Raw genomic sequence first — 23,089 nt, forward strand, 5'->3', positions numbered from 1 at the left:
ATTTCGTTTTCTGTCAAAGGACATCAATAAAACTACACCTTAGCCGTATTATGAAAGTTAACTGCTGCAAGGCAGTTTCATAGATGTCGGCGAAGTTCATTATGATATGCGGTGTGCGCGTGTATATTAAACACGCAAGTGCATCTTCGGTCAAGAAGCACCAAATATATATGCGGTTCATTGTTCCAGTTGATGCTTGAAAGAGTGCATACTTCACTGCCGTGCACGAGTTATGTGGAACAAGACACGAGCAAAAAATATACAAACGCACTCTCCACAACCGTTTACTGGAACATAAGTGGAACAGTAACCGGAACCGCCGACATGGCATTACCCCATTTTTTCGGTTCCAGATAAAAACCACAAACATAAAGAAAACAAGTGGATGGTTCCAGATAAGATCCACCTATATCCCTCGTTCCAGTTATTTTTTCGTTCGGATGCACATAAAATATGTGGATCACCCTTTTTAACTGGAACTTATATGGAACCCGCTTAAGAGTGTACTTGGGGTATAAGGAACAGTCATTTCGCTTCTCCCTAACGCGAGCAGCGGAGTGAGAAGCAGAATAATGTTCTCGCCCAAGATTCGGCGTAGAAATACGCACGTACGCGCATGCCAGGGTGTTTTTCAAGTAGTAAGGCTACGTGCTGGGTGCGGCGCAATGTGATCCTCAGTGAAACATGTCACAAAGCTGTGTGCATGAGTGTGAGCGCACGCATCCATTTTCTTGTCCCATTCGTTAGGAAGGAATGTGCAATTTTAGCATCTTGAACACCCGTGTCTTTGCCCCACAGCCCATACTCAAGGGTGGCTGTAATGCATGCCAGTCCAAATTTTTAATTTTTCGAATCTGGTCGCCATGTGGTCCTGTTGACTGTCCCCACGTCATCGAGTAAAATGGTAGCAGTTATTTTTGGTTTACTTTTAGCTTCTCGGCCACTACTTTCTGTAGAGGACGACATGGAAATGACTACACTGTCAACGCACGCGGCAGAGAGAGCCCGAGCTCTAATTCTTGGCGAATAAATATTCTCTCTATCTCTCTCTTGCGGCGTTTGACGTTAACAAGTTTCCGTGTAAAACGCGGCGAACAATGGATATTTTAGAAGGTGTGCCAACGAAGTTCGTAACAGAAGCAGACAGGCACGAGATGTGATGGTCTTTTCTGCATGTTTTATTCTGTAAGGGAGTGTTTCTCTCTGTAGCGTTCAGAGGTGTTAAAGAGGTGTTAATATACCTAAAGTACCTCTCCTCTCCTACCTAAAGTACCTAAAGTACCTGGACCTCTCTCCAAATGTTAGGGACTTATGGATCTTCAAGTAAGCAACCATAACAGTCGTATAAGCCCATCCAAAAGAAGAAAAAGTAGAAATGAGCAATAAAACTGATCACAAAATTGGAAACAGCTTGAGCCCTTGTTGGACTGTTATTACACGAAGACAGGTACATTGCACCAAACCACGCTGCAAGGACGCTGAGACTCAATAGTTATCTAATATGCTTAACCTAAGAGCAACAAGCCACCAAAGAGTGAGAAATACATCTGGGCGCTCATATTACTACCGTTTTTCCAGCGTGCTTTCCCGTCCGTTTACTGTGCCGTCTCATACATGTCGCGACTCTCGGTGACCACTTCCTTCTGCCGTGCGTGTTAGCAATAACGGGAGCCAAACCAAAGCCAAAAATTAAAGCCCGTACTACATGGAGCGATTTCGCCTGCGAATTCGCTGATGCGGCACCGCTCGTGCGGCAAAACCACCTTTTTTCGTTGCTGCGGCAAAGTGCCAAACATTTGAAGCGGTCGAGCAAACGCCGCTCGTGCGGCGTAGAGAGGCCGGACCTGCGGCCAATAGGAGCACAGCTCGGCACCACTTGCACGCTTGGAAACCAGATGGCGTTGCTTGTATGAACGCGACAAAAGCGCGGGCACACCAAAACGTTTGTCTTCTCTGCTGTGTGTGCGTATATTGATAAAGAATTAGCGATTCTTATATAAAACCGCAAATAAACTTATATTTACCGCAAACCAGGCAGAAATAACTTGCCAAGAAAGTAAAATAAAACCACCCTCGTTAAAATCACAACAACCTTTGCTGGTGGCAAACTTAATTCAGTCTGCAAACAAGGCGCATCTGAAAGGCGAAAATCGCGGCGTTCGCAGGCCCCATGTAGACGACAATTCCAGGCATTGCGAACTTCGCAAGTGCGAATGTTCGTTCCAGCGGATTCGCAGGCGAAATTCGCTCCATGTAGAACGGGCTTTACGCGTTGAAGCTAGGCCTTGTATTTGAGGCGCACAGTTGGGGAGGGCTGCAGGCTGGCTTAAACAACTTGGCGATTTCTAACGCGAGACTAAACCTCGACACAAGGACGGTTTCATTTTCGCCTCCACTCATCAACACGAAACTGCGCGGCAGAACTGTTCGCTCCACTGATTCGCATCTCCCTGTCGGCGACCAACGATATTTCCCTTCCCCTGGCTGCTATCGTGGCTTCACCTCGCACTTATGAGCACTATCACAAGCCCTCTGAAAATCTTTTTACTATTATTATGGCGTCCCATCAGGCGCGATACGTGTGCCCACAGACATTTTGTCGGTACACACACACACACACACACACACACACACACACACACACACACACACACACACACACACACACACACACACGCACACACACGCACACGCACACGCACGCACGCACGCACACATTTCTTGTATAGTATATATTTTATTGCGAAGGGTTTTGTCGCCCCCACCGGCGTCAACAGAACACTCCCGCGAACAAATAAAAAAAATTACTGGCACCGCCAGGCATCGAGCTTGCACCCGAATAGAGTAACGGAAGGACAGCCCGTCGTCTTACCGACCCAGCTACGCTTACACAAGGAGACAGGGAGATAGGCAGTGCACTCAACGAGCACAGCGGCACGTCTACCACCTGCGCTCATTCAAAGACCGCGTGTCAAGTGCAAATCGCATAATGTATGGGAATGTAATGTAATGCGGCAAACGGAACAGCGTCTGGGGAAAGTGTCAGGCCTCGGCGGCGACGCCTGAAACAAGAGTAAGGGGGAGGCAGGGAGAGAGATGACATCATAGCCGCGCGTGCTGCCCCACCCCTCACCCTTCGCCAGACGCTCCTCCTCGCTTTCTTTCTTCCGTCGCTGCTGCGTTCGGTAATCTCTGGTTTCATTCTTCGTAGAGCCACGTGTGTGAATTAAAGTGACGTCGCATGGGTAATCGTTCTGGGTGTCGTTTACAGCTTCGCAGTCAACTACCTTCACAGCGTGGAGTGGTGCCATTTTTTTTCTCTCTTCCCCAGCCTTTGTTTCCCTTTTACAGTTTGCGATTACTGCTGTCGGCACCACCTCTTACGCATTGTCAGACGTGGCGGCAGGACGGAAGTGACCGGAACCATGCATGGTTGATGACGAAGCGATATATTTACAAGATGAAACGATCTATTTGCTTCAGCCACCCGTCGCCCTCCTAGTCGATGCCGGGCCATGGCTCCATGGCCCCGTGACTATGGAATGGGGTTGAGCAATTTCATGTGCAATGTGAGAGGAGAGCGCGTGGAAGAAGGAAATTGAATGGCACGCGAGGTTTCTTGTGCTGGAGCAGGGGAACGAGCGGGCAGTTTTGGCAGTGTCGCAGTTCATCTTGAATGGAGTGCCGTGGCGCACAGCCTCACCACCAAGCTCAGTAGTTTGCTATGTAAATATTTGTAAAAAATTCTAAAAATTGCAAAAAAGTACTTTGCTTTGCTTTGTACTTTGCCTACTATGCACAAACTGTAAATACGTGTGTAAGTTTTGATCCTAGCGCAACTGGCCGTCGTCGTCGTTCAACTGGCTCAACCCTGCAACAGAGCGCAGCAAAGGTCGCGTAGGCAAGGCATAAGGAAAAACGAGCGCTACAAACGAGAACAGAAAAAGCGAAGAACGACGAGACAGATGCGTTTTTCCTTAAGCAATGAACGAACCAGCCCAACAGCTTATTTTACTGAAGGCAAGCCATCATCTAAAACCACCAGAACGTATCAATTCAACGTGGAGAAGCGATAATGTCGACCATTACTCCAATGACAACAAAATGATCAGGCGAATTTGAACCTTCTATGCTTATGCCTATGATTACTTTTTTTATTGCGATAGCATACCCGTTGGCATAAATACTATGTCACAAGTATATATTAGCTCCTGTTTCGCGAAGAAACGCAAGAAGGGAGCGATGGTGGGGTCTGGACCATATCCACCGATGAAGGTCAGGTGGTCTGCCAGGGTGGAGGCCTGTGCCTCGAAGGTGTGTTATGGCCGCTTCCAATGAAGGGCACGTCCACAGAAAATGTTCTGTGACCGCATGTTCGGCCGGAGCCGTGCAAAAGGGGCACTTCTGTGCGAACGGGGCATGGTAGCGTGGTGGCCACTTCCGGGTAAAAGCGGGAGAGAGGGCTACACCAACACGATGTCGTCGCAGCAAGACCTTTTCCCAGCGAGCGAGCCTGCTCGGGAGGTCCGTTCCACACGGCCGAATTAGAGCTCGTCTGGCGCGACGAAGATCTTCTTTCCTTTGGAGAAACTGTCCTTGGGTGTCTAGTGTCAGTAAACGCAATGGTCGTGGAAAAAATGCAGTGTGGCAGGCACCATCCGCCGCAATGTGAACGCGGAGCGTATTTCGCCGGACCCACGAGAGCTGCAGAGGGCAGGGGTACGTATCTTGACTCATGAATGTCTCTCGAGATAGCTGAGTTGTTATTTACGAGTCGTAAATCACGTATGGCCGCCGTGGAGTCTGTATAAATTTGTAAAGTAGTACCTCCAGGGGCTTGATGAAGGGCAGGAGTTAGTGCTTGCAAGCCATCCTGGATGGCCGTAAGCTCGGCCAGTATAGACGGCAGGGTGCGGCGTGTTTCGTAGAAGCACGTTTGACCGGACTCTGGGTAAGGACATTGTAGTGTTGTGGTCACCCCGTCGTCCTTGGCCCCAGCGTCCACAAATGCCTGCACCACCTGGGGTTGAGACTAAGCCGCCAGTTCTTGTGCGACCGTGAAAAGCGTGTCAGAATGTCCGTTGGATCGATTGTACAGTCGCGTTAGTGGCCTGTTTGTCACCTGGTGGTATAGCCAAGGTGGACTGGTAACGACGCAGGCTAGAGATGTGGGTAGTGAACGACCCAAGTAGTTACCTAACGCTGCTGCCTCAGCAACAAAGGTGAGTTTATGCATGCGGGCGGACCGACTCTGATAGACAAGCTCATCCGAAGTGTTAACTTGAGCTTCAGCCTGAAGAGCAGGGACCGGTGTTATCCTAGGGAGGCAGGTAATTGCACGCATTGCGGCTACTCTCTCACACCGAAGAACGCCTATGGCGCTTAGTGCAAACGTACACCCTTCCTTGCTTGTCCCGCCTGCACCGCATGTACCCCGGTTTGTACCCTTCACCCCACTGCCCCGCTTGTGGGGTGGTCCAAACCATAGATCCCCTCCTCTGGCAATGCCCCCACAACCCATTCCCCCTATATCGAGACGGTGAGCACTGGGCGAGGGAGTTGGGCAGCTCGGAATCGGCGGTGCAAGATGCCATCGTCGCCCGGGCTGCCAAAGTCACCGGGGACCTTCCTCCCTCGGTCACCACCCCTCCCCAGAATTAGCCCTTGCGGCAATAACAGTTTTGTCTCTCTCTCTCTCTCTCTCTCTCTCTCTCTCTCTCTCTCTCTCTCTCTCTCTCTCTCTCTCAATCTATCTATCTCTCGCTCTCTGTTAATTGCCTCAAGTCGAGCCCACTCCGCCTGGTTCAGGTGTTGGAATTGGGCCTGGTAAACAAACCGAGGCTGGAGTACAGACCTCCCCAATAGACGGGCCATTTTGAAACATAAGGCACCAGACTTCTGTTAGATGCGTCAGATGAGGTGGAGCATCTGTGCCGCTTTTTGGCGAGCGGAACGTAGTCACATAGATGCTGACCCAGTCGCATAAATTTCTAATCCCATCACGCGAAGTGAGGTGGCAGGGCGTACAGGTCGGCCGCAGAGTCGTAATGCGATTGGATACACCTTCAGTCGGCGACGGCCCCAAGCACTGGCCACAGGCAGAATAGCTGTATTTTCGGCGAAAAGTGTTAAGCCAGCATATTCGCACCATTTCTGCGTGTCAGACAAGGCTTGTTGGAGGCACGCGGTTTGGCGACTCAGGTCTGAGTGTGCAATCCACACTTTGATGTCGTCCGCGTACATCAGAAAGTGCATGTCAGGCATAGAGCCGAGATGCCAGGCAAGCGGTAACATAATATTACAAAGGAAGGACGAGATTACTGATCCTTGAGGCACTCCGCGGACAGGCGTAAAGTGACCGTAACTTGTCCCACCAATGCGAACCAAAACGGATCTTTTTGTGAGGAAGTTCCTGAGGAAAAATGAGAACTTTTCCGGTAGAAGGCGACCTTGGAGAATTTCCAAGATGGCTCCGTGGCCAACGTTGTCGTATGCCTTTTGCATGTCCATGGCAAGCACTGTGCGCGCTTTGTGTGATCGGCCGCCAACTAACACCATTGACGAGAAGTGGTCAAGCCCATCCTCGGTAGTAGGGTTTAACGTGCCTACGTAGCGCAGGCGATGAGGTTCGCCGTAGTGGAGAGCTCTGGATTAATTTTGACCACCTGGGGATCTTTAACATGCGCTGTAATTTCGTACACACGGGCGTGCGAGATTAACCAATCAATTCAGCCTTTAGAGCCCCTTAAGTGGTTTGACTTGAGTACATCATTTCCGCACATCGCACTTGACTTCAAGCACCACTTATTTTTTTCATTCGCATTTTTGATGCTGTTAAAGGTTACAGATGCAGAGCATCGCGGTACCGATATGTTCACACAAATGTAAGTACACACTGTGTTTGCATGCTTAAAGAAAAGCTGCCGTCGCAATTTGCGTATTGATAGTTTTTAATGGCGAAGCCGTGAAGACAAGACCATGTGTACAGAACGAAGAGGGGGAGTGTGGGTGTTGTGGAGCAGCCAGGTGCCCCGATGACCCATTTCCTCACGCTTCGACCAGTTACTGGCTGCCGCTAAAAACTATCATCAGTCAGAACCTGCTTGGATGTCATAGCTCCGGGGGTCATCAAAACACGATGGCTTATAATATAAGTTTATTACCAATGTACGTGTAGTTGTCATTGGCTCCTCCCATGGCAGATACTAGTTTGCCCGCCGCCTGCAAAGAATCATAGTCATTCCTTAGTAATCGAAGCAGTGTATAACTTCCAGAACAGGATGTCAGCCTTCTGATCAAACTGTGCCCGCACCCGCAGTCACTCGCACTAGCAAATTACGGTGGCAAATTCTACGTTCACGGAATTTCCATATTCGTTTAGTGTCGACCATCTACTAAAATTTGTTTGCCTAAACTTCGAACATTTTTTATAATTATAATGACTGCGGCGCACAAAGCAAAAGAACAGTATCATCCGACCTCCTCTCAAATATGTAATGCACTTCCGGGCTGTGTTACTCCGCATTCTTCAAATACAATTTTTGGCACAACCAGTCGATACGTCTGGACGCTGTGCATGGATATTTGAACTTCTTAAAAGCATGTACAGGTGCCGTCAGAAGTAATTGGAGTACGGGAGCTGTGGTCGAACCGCATAGGAGCGCCGTGTAGCTGCACCGGCGGCAAACTGAAGGAGCAGAACACGCATGCGGTCCTTCCAACAGTCATAGTCCATCTATACTTCTCAACCCACTTCATTTAACGCGGATTGGAGCAAATTATTCAGAGCTTACTGGTCTCAGCGACGGCGCTGATGGCAAAGGTGGTATTTGGCAGCGTCGCTCACACACTTTCAGTGCACGCGAGCTGCTGGAGAAGCGTCGAAATCACAGGGATCTGAACTGAATTTTTCCTTTCCAATATTTTTAGGTAGGCCCGCTATCACCGCCATCGCTGAGACCAGTATGCTGCGAATAATTTGCTCGAAGCCGCCTTAAAAGAAGTGGGTTGAGAAGTATGGATAGGCTACCACCATCGGCAGGCGCGCATGCGTCTTCTGCTCCTTTCGTTTACCGCCGGTGCATCTACACGGCGCTCTTATACGGTTTGGCCATAGCTACCGTGCTCCATTTACTTCTGACGGCACCTGTACGTCAGCGACGCGACACTTTTACACGTCCTAGTTTTGCTTCTCGAAACTTTCCACAAGGCGCATGCATAGTTTTGGGTACCTTTAAAAATACGCGTGATTTAATCCGGTAGCTACACAAGCACTCTTTGGAGGACATGGGTCGGTGCAATGTGCACTAGAGGAAGACATGCGTCAAATATGCCAGGCGCTCTCAACGTTTATTCAGTCACTTTTGTTGTCCAGAATGACGTGGGCTTCGGCGCCGGGGGGCAGTAGTCTCAGGACCATGATGATTACCTGCAAACAAGAAATGATGGCAGTTAACTGCATGCGCTTTCACCTAGGCCACTCTGGACAATCACGGGCCTAGCAAAGGTGAAGTGGAATTCGGGGGTCAAAACGCCTTCTAATGTGTTAGTGACCTGACACGTTCCCCCGGTCGCATTCTTCCGGGTGCTCGCTGCTTACCTGACCTCTTTGATTAACCCGATTACGGTCCACGCGATTCGAAGAAGCCTTTCAGATATCGTATCTACTGTATGAGCGCAGCAGCTGTGTCAACTAAGAGCTGCACAGTTCACTTCTCATACTGTGTTGGAAACTTTTGAATCTTCTGATATTTATGAGGGTTTGCTGAATGAAACTTGTCTTTTCATAGAAATTTACCGCATGAAGTTAGTGACGCAAATTGGCTGCGGTGGTTAGAGTCGAACATTGTCCAACGCCCATGAAATAAAATTTCGGTTATAATGCAGTTTACGCCCCCGGCTACGAGCTCAATTAGTTTCTCGAAATGGACTGATCAATATTTTTTCTCTCCTTACGACTGGCTTTTCACAGATACCCAATTTAGGCGTCGGTGCGGCTCGTCTAAAGCACTAAGTCTCGATTAACCAGGTCTCGCGCCCGGATAACTTGTGCCTACAACTCGTGTTGACATCAGACCAGCGCTTATTTTCTCAGTGGCTCGCTATGGAAGCCGTAGGGAGCGGTATGCTATACCTCGGGTGCAGAGGAAAGCTAAACAGCTTTTGTCTCGTTTGAGGCTCAAACGCTGGAGAAACCGTTGCTCAAAAGCAGTCCGCTCTCCTACTGACGCCTGACAGGCGTCGGAAGCGAGAAAACAAACCATCGGGTGGCTGAACCAGCGAGGCACGTATAAATCAAATAACTAGGAAACCCACACGGTGGATAGAAAAAATAAGATTGACAGTAAGCCTTGGTTACATAATTGAACGACGAGTATGCTGAAACGCCGGTGAAGATATTATGAAATGAACGACAAATGTGCTTTTAATGCTAACTTGACAATATTTTATTTACGCGTGTATTGACAGGGCTCAGTAGAAACAAATGCATGAAACAACGCGATTGTTTCAAACTTTTGCAATTTCACATTCTTCGGAATTATAATTAGCTCATTGAAACTTGGAAGGAGTACACTTTTATACTAGCAGGCAAACATGGGGCTGGGCTGTCTGTTCAATGGCGGCTTTGTGAGGTGGCGAAAATGGCTTAGGTACTCGGCTTCGTGTTATTTCTACTAAAACTGCGATTGATAGTCATTCCTGATATTCGGGGAGATAAAACTTCTCGTGGTTATGTAGTCGGTTCAGCAGTCCAACGTCATATCATTATTTCGGGATGTTCTGATTATATCCGTGTAACAGCCGTTTTCTGTAAACAAACTCCTACCGTAGAAGCCCGTGCATGTATTGAGAGCTGACAGGAATCCCGAATTGTTTGTAACTCAATGGTAAACCAACTACAAGTAAACGAAACTCAGTGTAATACAGTAAAAGCTTATTAATTCGAACTCGGTTGATTCGATCTAACAGTTACACAGCCCTGTATGTTCCAATGGGGAAAAACTCCCGATAATTCGAACACGTCGGTATCAAGAATGGCTAATTCGAACTGGGATCCCTGGTTTCCATCGCTCCTCCCAAAAAAAAGTCGGCCTAGAGTGATTACGATGTGTTGCAAATCCAAACCAAACGAATTTACTAGACATGCAAAACAAAGAAACAAAAAAAGCGTAGCGCGTGCGCTACGCTGCTGCGACAGCCTACTTTGCTTCCGCATTGGGCGATTGCTTTTAATTATGGTTGCCTCGACCGTGGCATATAAGTAAACGTGTTTTCGAGCATAAACAGGGTAATTATTTACGAAATCACCAGCCACTAACGTGTAGTAGCGCCTATTTCGCGATAACAAGTCCAGAGGTGGCCTCTGTGTTCTGGCCGTACAGTGTGGCGCAATGTCCATTCATTCTAGACCCCGCCCGCTAATTCGAACTCCGCTTAATTCGAAAAAAATTATGGTCCCCTTCGAGTAGTACAAATTAACGAGCTTTTACTGCAATAGAGCTGTATTAGCAACCACTTGCGCTATCATTTTTTACCAAGACATCTAACATTAGATTCAGAGCAACACAACATCCGCGATTAACTTGGCTTTATAGCAAAGCTTACTGTGCTGACGGGCCACAATCCCAAAAAATCCCGTGGAGTGGACCATATGAAACTTCACTGTAAGAGTACCTGAGGGCGATAATGTGCCTTCAATGGGGTTATCGCATCCCTGAATTCAGTGTGATCGCGGCGGAGCAGTCTCGTGATACAGCTGTACGAAGTTGTCTGTATTGGGCCTATACCCGTACCACTGAGCCTTTGGCGAAAACAAGTGCCGTGTGGTCATGTTGTTCCGACGCCCTCTACGACGTCGAGTTGCGCCAGCCACAAAGAGTGGAATACCAAGACTGTAATGAGATAGAGGGAGACCGAACCTCTTCCCGCCGTATCTGTTGGTAATGGCGACGATGCCAGCTATGCTCACCACGCAAGTGAGGCCCTGATTGTTGAGCGATCTGTGTATTTGCAATATCGCTTATAAAAGACTCGCATCTAGACCTCCATCAGGCATCACTGGTTATAACTCAATTTAATCTTGTTCACCAGCTAAACTGCGCGTTCCTTTGCTAGCGCATGTGCAGATAAGCGCCTTACAGCCGTAACTGTTAGTTGATGTTAGTTGATGAGCAGCGAATGCCATGTTAGGAAAAGGCCTGCATATTATCGGCTAGAGAACACAAGTTCCACCGTATATGCATCTATAGTATGACTACCAAAAGTGTCTTACTTCGGCCCTTTGGCATTTTCGCGCTCAGAAACACACAATAGAAATGTGTTGTTTCTTTCATTTGAAGAAAAAAATTACAAAGTGCATTTTCCACATGAATGTTACTTCCCAACAATGCTCGAGATGATTTTAAATTTGAAGATATTACAAACCACAAATTCTCATCTGTATCCGCCTAACCATACTCAATAAGATATAACACAACTCGTGCTGTATTCGTGATTTTGTCTGCCTAGGCCAGAGAGAAGGTACGTGCTGTGTTGAAGATGGTATACAGAAGCTTCTTTCACAATTTTGCAAGCGATCGATATCGTTTCGACACCTCTAATGTTCACGTTAGCAACTTGCATAAAAACGTGGCTTACTGAATATAGGCAGTGATAGAGTTTTGGACTAAGGAATATGGGTGAGAAGTAGCACTTGTGTTTCACATTATCAGAAAATGTTTAAGCACAAAGAAAAGGGGGGAGGATTGGTTCGTAAAATAGAAGCAACTCCTCTGTCGGTGTCATTATTTCTAAGCTGACAGCATGGCTGACGCAAGTTGCAAACCTTGGCATGAAGATTGACCGAATGAGCTTTATCACGCCAGGTCGGTTATTCTATCCGCAGATTTCACGGCTATTTTCCTGGCGAGGGCAAAAAACAAACAAAAAAAAGCAATCTCCTGTGTACGCGACCTTACGGCGCGCCGTAGCCATGGTGGCGGAAGTGCTTCTTGTCGCTCCATTACGGCCTACCTCATCTGCCAGCCGTAGCTACGGTGCGTAGAATCTCTGAAAACTGGGCAAGTATTACGTTCATGAAATCGAAAGACAAGTGTGCCTACTGAGCTACACCCAATAGTTACAGCTGTCTGTCGTTTAATTTAGTGGTGTCCCAGATTCATCTGTGAATGGCAGCGATGCGCACAAGAACGTTCCGCGCAGGCTCATGAGTTTAGGCGCTGCGATGGCAGTTGTTTTCCAGCATGTGCCAAAGCCGTACACTATACACGTTGCTCGACGGTATACAAGCCGGCTGGGAATGAGGGGAGTGCTCACCTTTCGCTCGGACAGCGGCTCTCCCATGAGCAGCAGCTCTTCGTCCTTCAGGAACTCACCACTGATGGACATGACCGGTACTTGGGGGAACAGTTCCACTAGAACCTGGAGCTCCCGCGTATCCTCCATGGAATTCTGCAGGACGATAACAAACGTGTCCCTGAGGCTGCTGTTGCTGCTTCGGCTGAGGCTGCTGCTGCGGCTGCTGATGCTGTCGTACGACGGGCTGGACCGAGTACTGGTGGGGCTGCTGCTGCGGCCGCGGCGTACAATATTGCTGCTGCTGCGGCTGCGGCTGCGGCAGGGGCTGAACTCTCTGCGGAAGCTGCGGAGCAGGCTGCGGACATGAGCTGCATCGCGCTCCTGGAAGAGGCGCATAAAGGAGACGGCCACAACCCTCCCCGTATGGCTTTCTTTCCAGTGAGTTGTCAGGCAGCGGCCGTCCTCCATGGGGATACGAAACGAGTGGAACAGCATGACACCCGGGGCCACATTCCGGAGACAGGGGTCTTCCACTGGCCGCCGCAGCACAGCGCGGCGCCACAGCTTGGACAGCTTTTCCAGCCGGCTGCGCTTGAAACTGCACTGGCGCCGATAGCGGGGCTCCTCCGGGGCATCGGGCGCCTCCGTAGCAGGGAACAACCTGCGGCTGCTGCGGCGGCGGCTGCGGCTGCGGCGGCTGCTGCCCGGCTGTCCCGGAGCAGCAGGCGGGCTGCTGGTGCGGGGAGGGCACGGCGTAAGTCCCGGCGGTGACGGGCCGAACAGGAACGCCCCCGTTATTCCCCTGTGCACACTGCACGCCCTGGTAGGGTCGTCCCGGGGCCGCATAGTTATAGTTTTCGACCGGTGGTACACAACCACACATCTTGGCGACAGGTGCCTCTGGACCTGTTGGACAACTGCGCAAAGAAAGGACACGGTCACGCCACTTTAGCCGGCTTGACTCGTCACTGCAGCTCGAGCTTGGGGGAGATAAGAGAAAGGTTTTCGGCCGGCGTGATTGTATACCCTGCAGTTTACCTCAGCGCTAAAAAGCTGCCAAAATACACTTTATTTGCGTCCCGAACCACCTTTCCGCACCATTGTACGATTACCTTTTTTCTTTTTCAAGCCCAAGGCTTCCAATGATGTGCGCAAGGCTATCTCCGTCCGTCCACCTCAGGTGATTTATTTACGGCGTTGAGAACAATTGGCCGCGTATCTGCTCCTTTCGTTGCAAATGTTGTCAAAAGACCTTGTCAAAATGTCTTTTGTCAAAATGTTGTCAAAATGTCTTTGTAGACATTTGCCATGGAAATGCCCCCTTTTGCTTTCCCGCTCACCTCTCATGCTGTTCCTGTACCGTAGCACTCATCCCAAGGTAAACACACCAAGGGTTTGCTCAAGGCGATTTGAATTTACCGCGTTCCACTGCTACAGGCCGGGTTCCTCGATGTCAGAGCTGCAGTACGGCGGTGACGCGTGTGAATCGAGGCGACTGACTTCAAAGTTTATAGAACCACGTGGCCGTGCTCCACGTGCGTTCCAAGCAGAACGTGGAACCAAGCTAGTGGAACAAGCGATTTAGCCCTGGCCAATCCCCCCTTGTGGGTGCGTGCGAAAATCTTTGAGGACATCATCATCATCATCGTCTTTCGCAGCTGTTGTCGCGTGATTTTTCATATACCGCCTGGAAGTTGCGCGGGCAACAGAATGCGGCATTTTCTGCAGTAGATGTAGAATATCATTTGCTATCGAAAAACCAAGAATCCATGAATTTTTTCATAAATGAACACTGTAAATATCCCTTGTGTACTAATTTCCTGTCTTATATTTGCGTAATGTCTTGTTCTTGTTTAACAAAGTTGACAAGTATGAACATATAAACCGGGCTTAGACGGTTACCTTTGGCTGTGGCTATATAAGACTATTGCACAATATTTCCTTTGCTTTGACCCGGAGGCTGAATTGAGTCGCAGACAGACAGACAGATAGACAGACCAAAATTTCTGGATTTAAGTAGCCCAAGAAATACTATCGTCTTTAATATTGCGATACTTTTTGTGAGCTCATTGGACCTCAGTAAATGCCGTCATGACGCAGTGATAAATTTCCCATTGCCCTTGTGCGCATAATAACAAGCTGCGGAGAGGGCATCGGCTTGGTACTTGGGTGCGCATAAAAGAGGCGCAAAGAATTTCACGTTGTAGTAATAAAAAATGAAGGAAGCTCACACTAACGCGCAAGACTTGAAGGTAGCGAAGCTGGACGCAACAGTAGCGTGTTTTTTTTATTTTTTTTCTCGCCTTATGGCGTTGTTTAAGCGTCACCGCTGTACGAGCGACCACAGCTGGATGCTCGTCCTACTCCAGCGCACACGGCTCCGCGCGCACGTCGCCTTCCTTCATCGCGGGCACTTATCACTGCGGCGGCGACGTCTTCGCCTTCCTCCGCCTGGTGGCGGCACGGGTCCCGCGCGCTTCTCCGTTCGAGGAAAAAAAAATTTACCCCACCTCCCCGAAGGGAATCGTGAGGAAATGCGAATGCATTTCTTTTGCGCGAGAGTGCGCGGAATTTATAATTAATGAGGAGACGGTGATTTGTAGCGTAACCATTTATTTAACACCTGTTTGTGTTGTCGTTGTACTTGACGGCCACGATCACTGCCTTGTGGTCGGTAAAGTGCACAGTCAAAGGGTCTTTGAGAAGCATGCGGGCGTGGGAGAGTGGGGCGAGCGTCGAGAGGAGAAGCACCGACGCACCGCGCCTACCCTCGCCTACACTCTCCCACACACGCGGAAGCTCCGGCGAGCTCCCGCGATGCGAGCGCCCTCACACGCCCGAGCGCACTCCTCCTCTCCACTCACTCGCCGCTGATCCGCCCGCACCACCTGCTCCGGTTGCTAGGGGAGAGGAGGAGCGCGCGCGCTCTGCAGCTGTTGCTATGGGAAAGGGGGTGAGAGCGGAGAGATAACACCTGCGGGCGCGTGAACGCCGCACGGCGCCTGACATGGCTCGACTAAGAAATGCATTCGCATTTAAAAAGCTTAGGAGAGTCCCTGACGTCACACCCAGCGCAGCCGGAAACGCCATTTTTGTAAGTCGAATGGCGGACTCTTTTTCCCTCTCCCTCGGTGCACCTTCGCCGCCTCCTCCATCCTGTATCGCCTCTCTAATTGTCGTCTGCATCTGCCAGCGCTGAGCCGGCGGAAATCAGCTGATAGGCAGATAGAAGGCCGTTTTGCAGCGCGTGACCGTGAACCTAAACGCGCGGTTACACCGTTACACGGCCTTCACTGTGGCCGCAGCAGTTTTGCGAAGCGGCTGCCGTTTATAGGTTCCCAAGCGATGTAGAACGCCGCAAACAGTGGGCGAACGCCGTGCGGCTACCGGACTGGAAAGTGCCCAAGTTTGCGTTGCAGTTTCACTGGCAATCTCAGAGATGACTAGTCAATTAAACGGCCGTTCTATATATACAGGTAAGCAGCACTTCATGCAGATTTCAAGCTAAAAAATTGTGGAATGTTTTTACCGTTGTTCGCGTGCCCTCGATAGAATTTTTTGCGAAGGAGGAGGAGGAGGAGGCAAAACGTTTTATTGAGCAAAAAAAAGGAGAGGGTGGGTGGCGTCAATAACCTTTTTTTCGCCAAGTTTCAACTTGTCTCAGTGTCAATAAATTCAAGGTGATATCAGTTGAAAACGTTCATTCACTTATATCCTCGCAGTCTGAAGCGCTGAAAAGCGAAATCCAGAGCGAGACCACAAAAAGATCCCGATTCCAGATCCAGCACTCTTCCAGTCAACAGACGGACACCTACTAAGGTAATAGGACGATGGAATTATATCAACTGGGAATCTACCTTGTAACAATTGCAAAGGCACTGCCGCGCATTGCCGGCCTAGCAAACTACATGCAGCGACGATACCCAAAAAATTGAGTTGCGAATCGTTCAGTTGCAAGTCGCCTACGTACTGCACACCGTGTATCACGCCCCGAAAATCTACCTGACGGGTGTCCGCGCGTACGACGGGACGGCGCGTTCACGATATCTGCACTTCAATTAATAGTCGCGTCGTGATCGCGACCGCAGCAAAAGCTTGACGCGGTACAAGGTGCACTTGCAAGTAGAAATTAAATGACATATTCACATCGGCGCAGATGTCGCAACTCGCAGCATCCTTTTCGAGTTCCGCAAGACCACAGCGCAGCAAAGCGAAGCAGCAATCTTCGCAATCGGACAAGGCCTTTCCTCCATTAGTGGCGGACGGCGGGCGGGCCGTTGCTAGGACGCCGTTGCTAACGCAACCTCCAATGGCCGCCGAAAACACGTGACTTCCTCCACACTTTTGCCAATGCGCGGGGATAGCTGGGGACCTCTCCTAAGCTTTTTTTTTCCTCCATGGTTCCCTCCCAGCCTATATCTACCCGCCATCGGGCGCTGCTCCAATCCGGGCGCTTGCGGAAGGGGGTGGGGTTTGACCTCTAGCTCTCAAGGCCAAAACTCGTCACCCAGCGAAGACTGCCCGAGGTAGCGTGCTGTAGTTTTCGCTACAAAACGCCCTATTGTCATTTGCATGGCTAAGAGCGACTGCCGTAAACGTCGTACGCGGTCCGAAGAAGCCACGACGTAAAAGAATGACACAGCATCGGACACAGGAAAATGCAGCGGTTGTAGGACGTCAGGTCCCGCGCCCGGTTTTCATTGCTAGGTCTCAACGCATCCGCCTCGTTACGTTTCCTGAAGGCCTATCCCAACAAACTGAGGGTGACCTGCCCTAGTTACGTCTAAATATTGCATTAACTCTTAGCTTTTTATTTAAAATAGGCTGGGAAGATTCCCCTTTGTGCTTGGTGTACTCTACGCAGGAGGACTTCAAGCATCTCCTGTGCTATTGTCGGCAATGTTGCACAGAACTAGAAACAACAAAAGGAACACTTGTTTGACTGCAAAACGAGAAAACACCTTAGAACTTTGTCACTTCCTAGGAACACGGCGTACCTTTGCTGACGCGGTGCTAGGCACAGAAGCTCTTTTGACTCTTTTAAATGACTCTGGATTGCCCGAGTTTGTATAACCTTGAGACCCTCAGATCTTTTCTCCTGATAGTGCATTCTTTTTCTGCCCTTCTTGTTTATTTCCCTTTATTCTCCCTCTTCATTGTTTGTGCCTTCCCACCCCCCCTTTTTTTTCGTCTCACTATGTTCACCCCACCTGAAGTAACATGTCCGCCATTCGAGTGGCTAACTTCTGCTGTATTTATTAAATCTCTCTCTCTCTCTCTCTCTCTCTCTCACTCTCTCTCTCTCTCTCTCTCTCTCTCTCTCTCTCTCTCTCTCTCTCTCTCTCTCTCTCTATCTATCTCTCTCTTCTATCTATCTATCTATCTATCTATCTATCTATCTATCTATCTATCTATCTATCTATCTATCTATCTATATATCTATCTATCTATCTATCTATCTATCTATCTATCTATCTATCTATCTATCTATCTATCTATCTATCTATCTATCTATCTATCTATCTATCTATCTCTCTCTCTCTCTCTCTCTCTCTCTCTCTCTCTCTCTCTCTCTCTCTCTCTCTCTCTCTCTCTCTCTCTGCCACCTATGCCGCGATTGAGTCGTTCAAGCGATCGCTGCTCGAACTATGCTATCGCACGGCTACGAGTTGAACATCTTATCAATAGTGCAGCGGCTCGGGAAACGAAGGGTGTTGCACTACACAAACCAACCTTAGTGACTCCGTTTCTAAATATTTACGTGCTACGCTTTCTCATTAAGCCGACCGTCAACTTTCGCGCAGCAAACAATAAGGTGTTGCGCTCAATAGCTTAAACGAAAGACTAATCGCGCCGTATATGCGGCTAAGGTCAAAATATTTCAGAACTGGGAAATTTTAAAACTGTAACCTCAGCGAAGAGTGTACTGCGTGGGAAAGGGCGAAATTTGCTTGCACAAAATAACTGCAAGCGAGCCTTCACCTGAGCTCTCGAGTAAAGGAAGCTTTTTGCAACGACCATATAGAATACCACACCGCGGGCTACGTTCAGATCAGCATTTTGCTCATAAAATACGGCATTGTAAGTACCTTAAGCCAGAAAATAACATGACTCGTATCCACAGTGGCAACGCACAATGGCCTTACACAATATATGCGTAGCGCGGGCCGCCAATTATTTTTTATCTGAATTGTACAGGCCGCAACACACACTTAGCCCTGAGAATCGAGATGTTCACTGCAGGCGACCCGGGCGAGACCCGCGGGTAATGAACGCGGTTCGAGGTAGCTTGCACCTAAAAATGTGCGCGGTCCAGATGACGCCACAACCAGGAATCTTTGTTGGCCTGTTTGACAGCCGCTTCTCTCGCGAACATACATTACAGAGAAAGGAAAGCCAGCGGAGAAGTAAGTCATTATTTATTGTGTTGAAATAGTTTTATTGAAATGCTTGAAGAAAAACGGAGGAAAACATGCGCTCCTGGTGGGATCCGAAACCACAATCATCGGATGTGGCACCCACGTCCGCAAAGCGGATCCCACATCAGAACCCACTACCACAAACTGTCGGAGAACGCAGCCGGCCCGGTAGCCGAATTGTAAAGTCATCGGACGGGTAATTCGTAGGTTGTGGGTTCTGTGAATGCGTGTGTGTGTATGTATGTGTGTATGTGTTTGCGTGTGCGTGTGTGTGTTTATGTGTGTTGTGTCTGTTGTGTGCGTGCGTACACGTACGCGTTCTCGTCTTTATGCATAGTATTCAAAGCCTCCTCACTTCGGCTCGCGATAACCTATCGCGATAACCTATCGGCCCGCGATAACCTGCGCTTCAGATTTTGATACAAACTGTCGTATGTTGCCCTTGAAAATAATGCCTTCCCAGCAATGCCTTTGTGTTTAAAAGTGAAGCCGACTTTATGAAGATCGGAGTAAACTTGTTTTTTGTAAGGTGGCTTTTCCCACATTAAGTGCTGCACAGTGAAGCCTGATTTTAAAGAAACGAATAGGCGGAAATTTGCACAAACATGGTTGTACACCACTATGACCGGACCATGGACGCCAAGCGTAAGCGCGATGCCCTTCGGGATCCCGAATACCGCAAGGCAAAAAAACGCAGGACGTCGGCGTGGCTACAATCCCCCGGGACGGTTTGAGCGGGAGTTCGTTGCCAACCAATAGTCCAAAAACAGCTACGCTGCTCATCCAGCTTCACAGAGCGGAACGACACTGTTTTTTTTAACACGAAAGTATTTTATGCCCGAGTACACCTATATCTGACCGGTGTCATATCCGTCACAGAAATGACGTCGCCAGAAAAAGTTCCATTCACGCGACTGCGCCCGGATTCGAGCCACGAACTCTTTCGCCGTAATGGGAGATACACAGCGCTCTGCCCACTGCCCTACGAATTCAAGCGCAAGTAGGTCTACGAACGCGCCTTATATCTTTCCTTCTACTTTCTTCATTCAGACGCGGTCTAGGATATACTGCCGCCTAGGAGAAGTGAAGCTAAGTACTTCATCATGACACTAATGAGCGCCGACAGTTCGCGCCTCTATGCCAGCGTCTTCGTATACGCGGGACCATAGAGTTTCATACTAATATATATTAGTATGAAACTCTATGCGCGGGACGCGGGTGAATTGAGGCACCCTCCGCCACATACTGCTTTCGGTTTCAGTTTCGGTTTCGGTTCCGCTTCGTTCGCATGGTTTTCAAGATGTGGCTTCAGTCGGATTTACGCAATGTTCCGGCGCGTGCAATCCAGTGTGTAACGTTGATGCGTCTAACGGTGCCATACCAACGTAATATAAATAGCGATGTGGAAATTCATATGGGTGCACATTAAACGCTCCTGTGAAGGCACATTTCACTTGCGTGTTTTACCTATTCCTATGGAAGAGGCATCAACCACATTTTCCTTTGTCACGCAGAAGAGCTAGTCAAGAGAAGAACGAAATGTCCGATAACCCGAACTGGAACCCGCGTTAGGTTTTTCTTTCTCTTTTTTGCACCCGGTAGCAAAATACGCCGCGTAGTGCGCTGTACAGGGTCGCGCTTACAGCGCCCACTCACCAGCTTTTTCGTCCTTCGGGTTGGACGAATACGACAGGAAACCGAACGTGGGGCTGCACTCCGCTTGTTGGGCAATTTGGATAAACCGGCTGAGATCCCGGCAGAAGTCTTCCAGAAACTTTGGCTGTCCGCTTGCTGTGGTTTGGCATTTCTCCTCCGATTTTATCTGCAAAATCGCGGAAAGAGAATAAAAGCATTGGCCGCAATCCTGCGCAATCAGATTGCACTTTTGGAGAGTGCAGATAAGGCTCCTCGAAGAAGGGTAAAACAGCGAGAAAGAAAGACAGTAGGGCAACAGAAATGAGTAGTAAAAATTGACAAACAACCAAATCTAGAGCGCGTACCCCATTGTGTGAGTTTTTTTTTTTTTAGGCCGGTTTATACTCGTGTTTGCACGAGAAAGTGCACCCGAAAGTGTCGCTCACCTCGCACCTCACCGGCTTTGCCGCATACCTCACACCACATACCTTGTACGTCACCGGTTTACCTCACCAGCTGTTTGCTGTCTTTGGCTACGGCGACAAACTGCAAGCCCGCCGGGCCGAACTACGGTGGCAGAAAATAAAAATTATGAAGCCTTGTTTTGAGTTCGAACACACTAAGAACAGTGTGACGCCATCGCGGTTGTTCACGCGGTCGCCGCCTACGGCGCATAATGTTTTCTCTTTTGCCGGTCATTGCAATGAACTAAAGCTCCAGAGACCCGCTTAAGAGTCACATAATAAATTACATCGCTGAAACTGCCCAATCCCACCACAAATAAGAATTGGGCTAATTTCCTTCAGTGTACCTTTAAAGCGCAGACAGGGCCAAAAGTGTCTATGGAACAATAAATGTGATCCTGCTCCTCCTACCGACCCGCTCATACACTGCCCACAAGCAAAATTTTCATTGAGGTTTGTGCCAAAAATCCCGATCCAGCTGCAACTCATCCGATTTGTAAGTAACTATACGATATTTCTAGAAACCAAGAACAAATGCCATCGACAATGAAAGGCACAGAACTTTAAAAAACAGAAATCCCTCAGGGATGTTGCAGTGGAACAATAGAGGCAATTCTGTGGAGTGCTTACCGCCATAGCCATTCAGACGATAGTCACTGGTTCGATCCTACGCATGGGATGGAAGTTTTTTCCCGATGTAAGGCGTATTCTCTCAAGCAAGGGGAGGTTTGAAATCTTAGATGCAGCGAGTGTTTTGTTACGCCGTAGCAACTATGGTTGTGTTAAAACGGTCCGGTGAGACTTGGTTTTGAAGGTCATTCAGACCTTGATTCCACTTTTACCTCTGAATGTAGACGCAGGCAGTTCAGAAAACCAATGTTGGGGACTGAAGCCACCCACTTCGGCTACCAAGTAATGCCGAGATTGTGTCTAAATTACCTCGCGATAAGACATAAGGAGACCACAAGTCCCAGAAGCTGAGCTTTGCAGGCAGGTTTGTGACCGAACAAAATTACGCACGGCTGTTCGTGCCCCAAATATGTGCCACCGTTGACCCTCTGTTTTCAACCTACTCGAAGGGGGCATACTGCACTATTGGTAGCCATAGGAATGTTCAGTTTAGCCGTTAGGAAAGCTGAGATCAAGAGAGTTGTACAGCAAGTTCTCTGCACGATGTCAGACACGTGTGCATTACAGCCGTGTTCAACGCCTACATGGCCAGCTATAAGTTCACGTCTCTGATCGTCGCGTTATTCGTACTCAACTCCGATAGCCGCGTTATTCATACAGTAGAGTTACTAATATCACCTGCTCATAGAAGCAGTTTCTTGAGTGCCCTCAAGCGGTCTGGGTATAATAGCTGTGAATGTATCCTTCGCGTGTTTTAAATGTTCCTCACTGGATACTTTCCAGTTTTCTTGTATTCCTATGTGCGAACAACAGAGTTACGAAAGCCATGGAAAATTAAGACATTGCGCTTATACTGTTCATAGAGTTCATAGACAGCAGAAAACGCGGGTAGAACAAGCCGTCACGTTACACGCCTTATTTCATTTTAAAATAAAAGATGCAGCATGGTAACTGCGTCAGAAGAGGAGCAGAGATTTATAGCCCGAATTTTTAGCCTAAATACTTATCTGTGCGTGCTTCCCTGAGGCGAAGGCGGGAGCAAAGCAGCATCCAAAAAAAGGCTACATTGCAAGGCCTACACAACTCGTAAAGCCACTCCGGCCATAACGCAGTGCGTCGTATGGTTCCAGTAATCCTATATTATGCTGGCTGACCATCGGAGATTGCGCACTCATCCTATCCTAGCGTTTTCCGTCTGCGGACCCCGGTTACTCGGCCAGCTGTGAACCCCCTTTGCCGCCCCGCATGCGATGCTTGGCGGCTTACGTGGCAGTAGCAGAGGTATCTGAGCTTCCTCTTGAGCAGAGCAAGACTGATGGCTTTCCAGAGACGGCAGACCTCGCTGGCGTTGAACAGGTCGCTGACGGGCACGTACTCGAGTATCTGGCTCACTACGAGGTAGTCAGCGCAGGCAGCGCTGTCCATCCATGCACTTGGCCACTCGACCCCCGGCGCCTAATTTTGTGACCGTGGGTGGACCGCGGCGTCACGGGCGAGCCCTGGCCGAACGGAGCGCTTCTTCTTCCTCGCCCGGGTGCCGCGGGGTGGCGCGTGCCGCCCACTTCGCCCTCTTCTTCGGCCCCGTCTCGCATCGCACTTTTGAATGGACTCTGTAAAGCATTGTTGACACAGCCGTTTTTCACC

At 49.1% G+C, this 23,089-nt stretch overlaps 1 protein-coding gene across 1 annotated transcript; it reads right to left on the minus strand.

Moving 5' to 3' along the window:
* Window positions 1-3,830: 3,830 nt before the first annotated feature.
* On the minus strand, window positions 3,831-22,870 carry LOC144156764 (uncharacterized). Its single transcript, XM_077688394.1, has 5 exons — window positions 22,712-22,870; window positions 20,373-20,538; window positions 12,316-13,214; window positions 8,362-8,428; window positions 3,831-3,871 (listed from the first exon to the last, which is right to left on the minus strand). Exons 1-5 carry the CDS (start codon window positions 22,868-22,870, stop codon window positions 3,831-3,833), a joined length of 1,332 nt encoding a protein of 443 aa, XP_077544520.1.
* Window positions 22,871-23,089: the final 219 nt, after the last annotated feature.

This window comes from Haemaphysalis longicornis, unplaced genomic scaffold, assembly GCF_048455015.1.
Source record: "Haemaphysalis longicornis isolate Haplotype H1 unplaced genomic scaffold, Haemaphysalis longicornis Haplotype H1 scaffold_1, whole genome shotgun sequence".
NCBI classification, from domain to species: domain Eukaryota; kingdom Metazoa; phylum Arthropoda; class Arachnida; order Ixodida; family Ixodidae; genus Haemaphysalis; species Haemaphysalis longicornis.

Coding starts and splice junctions, on each gene's coding strand:
- LOC144156764 (XM_077688394.1), bottom strand. CDS start 22,870: ATGGACAGCGCTGCCTGCGCTGACTACCTCGTAGTGAGCCAGATACTC. Junction 8,429..12,315: donor AGCCGCTGTCCGAGCGAAAG/GTGAGCACTCCC, acceptor TCTTGTTTGCAG/GTAATCATCATGGTCCTGAG. Junction 3,872..8,361: donor CGTCATTCTGGACAACAAAA/GTGACTGAATAA, acceptor GCTCTGTTGCAG/GGTTGAGCCAGTTGAACGAC.